Source organism: Camarhynchus parvulus, chromosome 3 (assembly GCF_901933205.1).
Source record: "Camarhynchus parvulus chromosome 3, STF_HiC, whole genome shotgun sequence".
NCBI classification, from domain to species: Eukaryota; Metazoa; Chordata; class Aves; order Passeriformes; family Thraupidae; genus Camarhynchus; species Camarhynchus parvulus.
This window is the reverse complement of record NC_044573.1, coordinates 60541742-60551945: the sequence shown is the minus strand read 5'-3', so window position 1 is coordinate 60551945 and position 10204 is coordinate 60541742. Positions and strand designations below refer to the sequence as shown.

Genomic DNA, 10204 nt, shown 5'->3' with positions numbered 1-10204 from the left:
CATCGCCGGTGCCTCTGCCCCGTGCCGCGTCCCCTGCGCTTCAGGAAACTGAAATTCCCTCATGCGGCAGCGCCGCTCGAGGGCTCGGGAACGGCACTCGGGAACGGCCCGCGCCGCTTCCCGTCCTTGTCACTAAAAACGCCTGGGTGGAGGTGCGGGTAACTGGCTACAGCCAGGCCTACAGCCAGCTCTCGGCTCGCTCACGAGGGAAGCCGACCGACACGCAGGGGCTCGCGAGGGGAGCGGCCGCGGCGGCGGCCACCGGGACCCGCCCGTCCCTCGAGCACCTGCTCGGGGAGCGCCCTTCCCCGCTCGTGCGCCACCTGGGCGGCGGGGCCGGGCTCGGCGGGGCCGGTGGGGCGCTCTCCCCGCGGCCCCTGGGCGGCTCGAGAAGCGCGGCTGCGGCCCCTCGAAGCGCGGGTCCCGGGGAAGCGCCGGGGCCGGGAGCGGCGAGAGGAGCGGCAGGGGCGGGGCGGGCCGCGGGGGCGGTGCCGCGCGCGGCCGTTGGGAAGTTGCGTCACGGCGGGCGCGCGCGGCTGCGCGAGGGCGGCGGATTCGAACGGTGGAGGGAGCGAGGGCGGCGGGAGGAGGAGGAAGGAAAGGAAGGAAAGCGGGAAGAGGAAAGAGGAGGATGAAGAGCACGGCGCCCCGCAGCACTTTGCGGAAAATTATAAAGAAGCACAAGCCGCAGTTACGCCTGGCGGCGAACGCCGACCTGCTGGTGAGGAAGGAGAGGGGCGAGGGAGAGGCGAGGCGAGGCTGCCTCGGGGAGTCCGGGAGAGGGCCTGCCTTTGGCCATGGCGGCAGCCGCAGCTGCGCCGGGGGCAGCCGGCCCTAAACTGGGACGCTTACTCCCTAAATGTTGCGGCCTGTGCGCTCTGGCCCCGTGTGTGACGGGATGCCCAGTTACTACCAATGGTGCTTCCGCAGGGACCCACGGGCAGGGAGGAGGCAAAGCTTGGAGGGACAGACCATCGGTCCGTGAGAGAATACGGATGGGCAGAGATTGCCGCTCCCGCTTTGCTGGTGTCTGCAGTATTGTAGCTCTTTGACAGCGATTCAAGGGACGGGCTGATGCATGGCTTTTTTGTCACGTGATGTTCATAGAGTTTGGTGTAGACACAGCGAGAAATAGCAATTTGGGTTATCTGGCAGCTGTTTGTGTAGATCATTTCGGGTGTGCAGCTAGTCAGCTGAGCTGTGGTCAGAGTTGCTAAGCTGCTCCGGCATCTTGAGTGCTGATATGTTTTTAGAAGGCCATCTAGGTAGACTCTGCCCTAAATTGTGAGATGACAGGTCTTGTTAGTAACCCAGTAAGGTGTTGGGGTCCTGATCATGGTTTAAAAACGCCTGCCAAAAAAGTGGGGATAAAAGAGCCAAGTTTGCAAAAACAGGCCAATAAAGCTGAATTGTTTCTGACCTGCTCTAGGGGGTTTGCGGCACAGGTAGGGTTTGTCTCACCAAGAAATTATTTGTCTACAGGAAGGAAACTTGACCTCAAGAGAGTTTGTGGTAGTTGCCGTATTAAAAAAAAATGCATAGAAAAGATACTCTTGGAAAGAACTTAGTCGACTTCACTTGCTGGACTGTGATATCCTCTTGTTTACAAATGCATGTGGCTCTCAGAGCATTAAAGCATTAACACTAGTATGCTGGATACTAGTATGGGCCCTGACTTGAATGGTAAGTCCACATTTCATGTGTGTATAAAAATTGTGTCTTGCAGCATCTTGAAGGCTGCTGTCTGGATATATGAAGCTAAATGTAAACATATAAAATGAAAATAAGTAATATGAGATTAAAATGAATGAAAATGGCAATTACTTCAGGGTATTTAGATTTGAATGCAAACATTAAATATTTTTCTAATGGAGTGGAGCTAATAAAAATATGATCTCTTCCTGATGTTTTTGCTGCATTTGGATTTTTTATGGACTAGAGACCTAGCCCCTTGCTACTCATGCTCAGACCTACTCAAAGCTTACTCAGTGGAATGCAGTAGTCAACTAATCGAATGCACACAATCACACTTTTTAATTTAATCCTTGGTAACAGTTGGTCTGTGTTTCCAGGGTAAAGAAAATTTGGTTTCAAAGTGATACGGCTGTCTGAAAAGGAGTAAGTGGCACATCCCTCCAAATCTTGGCCTTTGGTTCCCATTTCTTCCTGGTCCTGGCACTAAAGTTCTCTGAGCTGCAAAGACAGTCAGTGAATTGAATTCACTGAAACTTACAAACAACAGCAAACAGATCCAGCTTAAAATATGGCTGTGCAAATGTTCATTGCAGCACAAAGGATGACATCAGAATAAATTTTAATAATGTGATATAAACTTAGATTGTCTCTTCTGGTGATGTCAAATTACGCAGCCTTTTATGTTACAAGGCTTGGCTTTTTTATTCTACCTTTAAACAAGAATGTCGAGGTGTGGTGGTTGTCCATTATGTTCTTGAAGTAGGCTTGTGTCTAACAGCTCTTTAGATCTTTATTTCCTTGGCTAAATAATCAACACAGCTGAAATTATGCCTCTTTTAGAAAAAAGAAAAGATTAGTGAGTTTACTGTGTAGTAAGACAAGTAACAGATTTTGAGAGTATGTTTTCTGGTGCCTGTCTTATTCTCTGCAAACCCTGTAAGAGTGGTTAGATCATATAAGTCAGAAATTTATATAGTAGTTGTCTTAACAAGATGCAGCCATATATATTTTGAGCAGAGAGCTTATTTCTTCTCAGGGGAAGTATGAGAAACGTCCTAGTTCAGTTTCTGGGCTATCTTCCAGAATGATCCATGCTTTATGTCTGAATCTATTGCAGTATATGCCCATTTCAGTAAAGGGGTCTGCCTGCCTTAAGAGAAAATAAGACTGCTTTCTTTTTCCCCCAACTTTCAGTGATTATTTACTCTATAAACCAATGTCTTCTTACATGATCGTAACAAGTTTAATGGCATAAGAATTCATAAATACTTGGATGAGGTTTCGTCTTCGCTTTTGATCAAGTCTCTTCTCAAAATCTGAAGCTTTGTCAGAACCTGTTTCACATCTATCTCTTTGCACAGTGTAGCTATCAAATTTCTCAGGAAGATGTTTGTTTTTGGTTTTGTTTTGGTTTTTTTTAATGGAGTATGATAATATTTCTGGGTGAAGAGATGCAAACAGTGTTTTAGGTTTTTTCAAGGCTCTTTTTGAAAATAAGAGGTAGTGATTTTAGTACTGAAGTTCAGATATTTCCCCGATGGTCAGAGAAGAAAGTATATTGCAATTGTAGCAGAAAAGCAGGATCTCAGCTGCTTCTTTTGTGCTAGAACAGCACATGTGCCTTTCCATTGCAGGAAAAGCTTGAAGTATTGCATTGAATGGCCTTTTTAAAATTTGTTGTCACCATAGAATAATTAATAAGTGTGCATTGAAGGTGAAATATCAGTCTTAAGAATTGTTTTGAAGTTACGGCAGCAAAACAGAATTACAGTGGTTGTCCCTGCTATTCCTCAGTTCTGTGAGGAGCAGGTGTGTGGAAGTTGCTGTGTAAACAGTGCTGTGAATTTTTTACATATGTTCTTAAAATTTTGCATTCTTTCTTTTCTGGAAAATAAACATTCAGTTTTGTAAGGTGATTTTCATGACTAGTTAGTTAAAAACACTCTTTAAATTTTATGCAGAAGGACAAAAATTTAATATGCAGTAAAGCACTGTCCTTGTCAAATATGGTATTGCTTAGTTGCCAGTAACTGTCCTAGTGGTGGTATTCAGTCATTCTGCCTTTCAGTAGCCCTTCTCAATTGCCTTGGATAACCTGGAATATTTATTAACCTGTGTGCTCTGTTGTGGAATGTTCCGATTTTAGTCTATGTGACTGTTTAAAGCTATTGGAGTACAGAGGAAGCTTCTCCACATGCAGCAATTCGCTTTGAGAATAGGAAAATAAAGGTACAGTGATTCTGAGAGAGGATGCAGTTTTAAAAGGCAATTTTAAAATTAACTCTTTTGCCTTTAGATATCTCAGAAGAAAGACATGCAAGTATGGAAGCTTTTGTTCCATCTCTCACTTCTCCTTCAGGTTGTTTCCAGAAATCTAATCTCCATGTTGATAAGTTTAATAATGAGAATTCTAATGTTGAACATTATTTTAGTGCCACTGCTTGATTCTGCTGGAAATAATTTCTGTGTGAATATTTAAAGACTGGTACTAAAACGGCTTTTATATTTTGTGAAATAAATCTGCAAGCACATCTGCTTTTTGTGTAGTAGATGCTTCCAAATGATGTCAAATATTATGTAAATTTATCTATTGCTTCATTTAGTTCAGGATATTTTAAAAAACTGCCTAAACTGCTTGTCATAGGGACTGAGTTCTTGTGACAAGAACATGTAACAGATTCTTTGTGCTGCAAACCCACTGCCAAAATATTTCTCTTAAACTCTTAATTTTTAACTTTCCATATTACATTGTTCCAGGTTTACAGATAAGGTACAGCAGAATAAATGCATCACCTTATTCATACAAAGAAAACTTTCATCTATTTCAGTAATATTTTTCCTAGCTCTTGATTGCAAAAGTCTATTTGTACACTTTATGTAGCAGAGGTAATGTTGTTTGAAAGTTTAATTTACAAAAGGTGCAATTATCAATTTTTCAGGTTGGATTATTTAAATAATTCACACAGTGCCTGTATAATGCTAGGGATTTGTCTTACAGGCCTCTGATTAATAACTACACAAATGTGCTGTCGGCTGGCAGTTTAAGTCCAGGCTACAGCAGTTCCTTCCTTGCCTGCTGCAATTTTTTCTTGCTTTTGTATTAGCAGAACAGCATTCCATATGGAAAGGAACACTGCCCAACTAGTTCTTTTAATGTAAAAAAGCTAAGTGATGAGCTGGGGAAAAAATGGATACAACCTTCTGACACTGGAGAATTTCAAGTTCTGGAGAAATTAATGTCAACATCGCTTTACACTGGAAAGGGGCAGAAGTCCTTGAACTTGTCTGTAGTCCATTCAGTGATAAGACAGGAATGAATTTGCTCTTCATAAAAGTCTGGCCGTTGTAGTCACTGAAAACTAACTATTTTTACTAGTAAGCAAAAAGTCTCCTTATTCTCTGATATTTGTGTTTGGTTTATTAAAAACTACTAATAAAAATCAGATGGATTCCTCTTAGATCAGTTGTTGTTTGTGTGATCATTTCTGAAGCACTTTTATTATTTAAGTATACTAAATTTAATCTCTGTTTACAAGAGTCTTGCATGAAGGGAATGTCTTGGAAATTTACTGAGGCTTGACCTGAGTGATAATTTTTTTTTTCTGAGAACACCTTCAGGAATTTGGAAGCAGTATATTATGCAAATTTTCTATTGCAAACAATGAATCTTTAGAAAAGCAAACTGTGTTTAAACTACTTGAATAAATTTTTTTTTCTTCTCTATTTTAAAGGTTCATTTGAATTTCTTATTGTTTCTCCATCGGCTAGCAGAAGAAGCCAGGACAAATGCTTTTGAGAACAAAAGTAAAATAATAAAACCTGAGCACACCATATCTGCAGCAAAGGTATTAACGCATTTCTAATATTTTTCATTTTTGTATAATGTATTATGACAGCCTATACAAAAGCTTTCTGTGTTAAAGTTGATATTTGATTTATAATCCAAAACCTATAGACACTTAATATTCTTTGTCCATCATTGGCATAATTTACTGTCACCAAGAAAACAAATTAACTCTTCTTGTGCTATTAAATATAACTCAATTTTTCTTGATTATTCCCTGTTTAAAGTAATAATTTCACTATATGAGTAAATCTACAAAATGGTCTACCAGCAAGCCTTCATGGCCTGAAAGGCAGTCCAAAGTTGGAGGATCCTTATTTCAGCTGATACTACATACATACTACAAGGAAGCATGCTGTCTTAACTTCAGTGATATAAGTGAAGCTTTATGGAACAGGTGGGAAATAGTTCAGAGAGGTTCAAATACCTTTCTTACATCTTCAGTTCTTACCTGCTTAGTCTGAAATAAGTTTGTAGTGGATTCTGGCAGCACTGTGTGGATACAAGAACAAACAGACACTTTGTGTGATGTATTTGGCAAGGAAAGAACTAAGGGAGAATTAGACTGTGGATTGTTATATGGGTAGTTCAGCATAACAAGAAATGCTGTATGAATGAATATCTGTGAAGAAGGATTCGCTGCATTGCAGAGCGTGGTGAGTTTTGTTTACATGCAAAAGAAGGGAAAAGGGAAGGTGTTATATGGCTTTGTCTCCTAGAAAGAATTACTGTCAAAATATGACTGAAATCCTTTTTTTATTCTGTAGCTCATTTCACTTCCTAGGATATGTCTGCTTTACTTTGTTGTCATGAAGGAATTCAGTCTCTTTATCTCTTTAACCTCCTTCTCCTGCTGAGCGAATTGGGAGGACAAAACTTGATGTTACCTGATATTTTGATCCTGTGGCTTCTGTTTATCTTCACTATTTTTTTTCCCTTCTCCTGAAAGGTTTAGTTTTATACTTTTCTATTACTATAGTGACAGAAACATATACAGGATATGTAGGGTAGCCAAGTGAATGTTGCAGTTGGAGTCTTAGACATTTATGGTTTCTTTTTAACTGCAATCTTAACACTTTTTGAACATTTTTGTGCTCCATTTATTTTTTTAAGGTGGGAAGAAAGGAAAAACTGTGTGTATTTTAATAATTTTAACACTTAAATAGTCCCACTTGGGCTTTGAAGTTCATTTTTCAATTTAAACTCCAAACCAAAAAATGTCCTTCCAAAGGTCTGTGAGCTCTTGATACAGAAAGAAGTGAGGCATTGCAAACAAAAATTGAGCATAAGAAATGTATTATTGCAAACCTTATTTTTAATTTTTGTCTAGGCCTAACAGAGTAAGAACTTTAAGGAATCTACTGATGGCTCAAGAGTACTATTGCCATTTCTCAGCATTAATTTTCAAAATAAGCCTTTTATTTTACAGAATTCTTGCTTATGTATGTTCTTGCTTAAAAAAAAAACTCGTATTTGAAAGCTTTCCATATACTTTTGCTTTATTTCTAATATTTTCCCTTAGGTATTACCCTTTGCAACACAGCTCTTGGAAACAGATTAGCTAGATGAACCTTTGGTCTCTGTCTGCTGCCTGAATTGTATTGATAAATATACTTTTTTCTTTTCTTTGCAGGTTATTTTAAAGAAAAGCCGAGGCTAGAAAACAAACCACTGGAATTTTAAAACACATTTTTCAATGTTTTCTGACTAACTTGAGTTATACTGTGGGCCAGCTTCAGCATTTGTGGAACTACGTAGTTTGTTAACATCTATCTCCTGACTATCTTGCTGTTTCTTTAAAAAAAATTAAACAAAAAGATCTTAGAATGTATATTTTCATACACTTCATGCATAATTTTAATTTATGTGTGCCACTTGTCACTTAAGACTTTTGATGTACTTTATTTCATAATGATGGAGGAATGCTTGTACCATAGATAGCCTTTGGGTACAATGTGGCATTTATTATTAAAAGTGTGAAACTTCTTGAGGGGAACAGTTGTTAAAAAAATTAAATAACAACACTAAATTTAGTTTTCACTAAATCTAGTATAGATTGTGCAGTTGAGAGCTGATTTACTAGCGAGACAAAATTATGGCTTTCAAAACCATCACTGTAGAAACAAGTGTATTAAATACCTTGTCTTCAGTTTATTTATAAATGCCTTGATAATTTTTAAAATTACTTTGAAAAGTAGGCTGAAACTTCTGTGTTTTGGGGAAAGAATATATAGTTGGTATTTTAAATCATGTTTTGAACTGTTAAGCTGACCTGTTTGTTGTGGTACATGAGGCAGCTTGGTGGTCTGTAATTGAGTTGATGTGGACAGATACACAGGTTATGGAAAAGGAAAGATCTGGCAGAGCTGATGTTTTCAAAGTTAGATCTTGTAAAAATAACAAAGATAAGTTGGCTTGAGTGCCAAGCTATATCCTTTTCTCTTTTGTGTGTCATGCTAGCTTCTCAAAAGTCTGGAAATGTACATTATATAAAAATGTCATCTTAAATTAAGGTCATATTCTGTTCCTATTCTGATATTTGTAATAGTTTACTGAACACTTTGCTTAATAAATATATCAGTAAAGTTATAGATTAATTTTACTGTTCCAGCTGATAATGCAGTTTTGTAGAATATATGGTAGCTGATCCTTAATATGCACAGTGAGCTGTTGTTAAAATAAAGAATCTTTTAAGTGTTATGTATTGAGTAGTCTAATTTTGTTTGACACTTTACCAAATATATTCTAGAAACTCAGCAAAAAATTACATTTTAAAAATATTTTTGTAGTCTAAAGAAACTGTTGCAATGCCAGTACTTAAAATTTCATATCATATCAATGTTCTTTTTAAAATTTTTAAAATGCTGTATAACCTTTGAAAAGTCATCCTCTTCCAGTATGCAGAGAGGAAGGAAGCATCACTCTCCTGCTTTTCTTGATGCACAGAGCTTAGTGCATTTGGCTTCTTGTAAGGGTTGACTAGATTCTTTAGTCTGCATTTTCTTCTCTTACTCCTTTGGATTCTACAAAGAAGACCAAGAACATACACATGTAGATGGATATGTGGACTTAATAATCTGAAGTACATTCTCAGGAATCAGGAAGATCTGACTAGGTATTTATGTTTTTATTTGTGATTACTGTCTTTGATTTAACAATTTTATTGCAACACTATATTTTCCTTAGAAATGTTTTTTCATTTTTCCTGAAATATTTTCTTAGTGTCATATATAATCACATACCTTCCTCATTGTACAATTGTTTGAGTGCTGTAGCTTCTTTTGGAACTTGTTTTGATATGCACTTTAACTTTTTAATTTTTGATTTTTCTAGGAGCAGGTTCCACTCTGAGCTTAGTGGAATATTCTCATTCTCATGTAGTAGATTGATTAATGGTCAGCTACCACTGGGGATGGGAGGCAAAAAAGGGTTAAAACCAACCACCAGTGTACTTTAAAAATATTTTGTACAGCGGCTCTGGCGTGTATTCATGGTCAAGAAACTGCCTCTTTTTAATAGGAGAGGGACTTTGATAGTACATCGTGAATGTTTTGTAATAGCTGGAGCAGGCAGGTATTAAGAAGACCTGGGTAGCTTGACAGATATTCAGGTTTCTCTCCTAAACTTCAAATAAATACTTACTGAAAATTAATGGGGCCGATGAAGTGGGCTTAAGCTTTTAGAAACATAAAATGCTATTGTGTTTTTCTAGTATCGTCTTTAATGTTCACCATAAGGTTAATTGTATTTCTGTTTGGCAGCTCTTCTGTTCTCCTTCATCTATGTACCTCGGGTCTCCGTGCAGTATTCCTTGGTGGATTTTTGAAATTAAAACTTACACAGTATTATTGTCTAAGTACCTGTGAACACTTACAATTAATATAAACTTGGAGGCTATAGTGATAGGTTATTCCTGTGTTGTGTCGCTGTTTAATGACAAAGTATTAAAGCAGGTAGTTATATAAAATTTTTTTTGAAACTAGATCTGTAGTAGAAGACCTAATGAAGTTGTGTTATTTGAATTCCAGTGTTGATCCTTTGCCATTAGGAGGAAAAAGGCAAGGATTTTTAAGGGAAGAGTCATGGTGATGCTCAGCTGTTTTCATGAAACCTTGTGAAATTTATAGTTCTGAAACAACTGACTCAATATTAAATTTCCTCTGGTTTTAAGCATAAGATTCAAGAGCTTTTTGGAAAGAGAGGTGCTCTGTCAATACAATTAAAACTCCTCATTTCCTCAAAAGGTAGGATGCATGTCCTAAAAAATTAGAAGCACACTCAGACATCCATTTTTTCTATTCTTTCTGCTTGCAGCTTTCACCATGTTCTGTTTTACATCCTACCCTGCCCTTTCACTCTGACCATCAATGAAAAGGGGTACAGTAATGAAGAAATAGAATTTGGTAAAAGTACTTCTTGTAGCCCTTATCTTGGTTTTCAGCTTTTGATGTGGCTTGTGTTAGACCCTGGGCCAGGGTAGTATCATAATGGATTAAGCTGCAAAAGAAGAAGGAAATTGGTTATTGATCAGCAGATGACTGTGATGGAAGAGAGTGGTGATGTTGCTGTTTTTGCTTCACTTATAGAGTGACTGGTGAGAGTGCATCTGCTGTTTGCCAACCTGAGTGTTTTCTGGTGGGGAATATGCCCTATTCCAGCTCACAC

At 38.6% G+C, this 10204-nt stretch overlaps 1 protein-coding gene across 1 annotated transcript; it reads left to right on the top strand.

Annotated features, from left to right (window-relative positions):
* Positions 1-563: 563 nt before the first annotated feature.
* On the top strand, positions 564-8291 carry CENPW (centromere protein W). Its single transcript, XM_030946530.1, has 3 exons — positions 564-721; positions 5427-5540; positions 7173-8291. The coding sequence occupies exons 1-3, from the start codon at positions 632-634 to the stop codon at positions 7197-7199; spliced, it is 231 nt and encodes a 76-aa protein (XP_030802390.1). The 5' UTR covers positions 564-631; the 3' UTR covers positions 7200-8291.
* The last annotated feature ends 1913 nt before the right edge of the window (positions 8292-10204 follow it).

What these genes read in the sequence shown, in the direction of transcription:
- CENPW (XM_030946530.1), top strand. Translation starts at nt 632, where the DNA reads ATGAAGAGCACGGCGCCCCGCAGCACTTTGCGGAAAATTATAAAGAAG. An exon ending in CGGCGAACGCCGACCTGCTG is followed by an intron (nt 722 to 5,426) that starts GTGAGGAAGGAG and finishes TCTATTTTAAAG; the next exon opens with GTTCATTTGAATTTCTTATT. An exon ending in ACACCATATCTGCAGCAAAG is followed by an intron (nt 5,541 to 7,172) that starts GTATTAACGCAT and finishes TTTTCTTTGCAG; the next exon opens with GTTATTTTAAAGAAAAGCCG.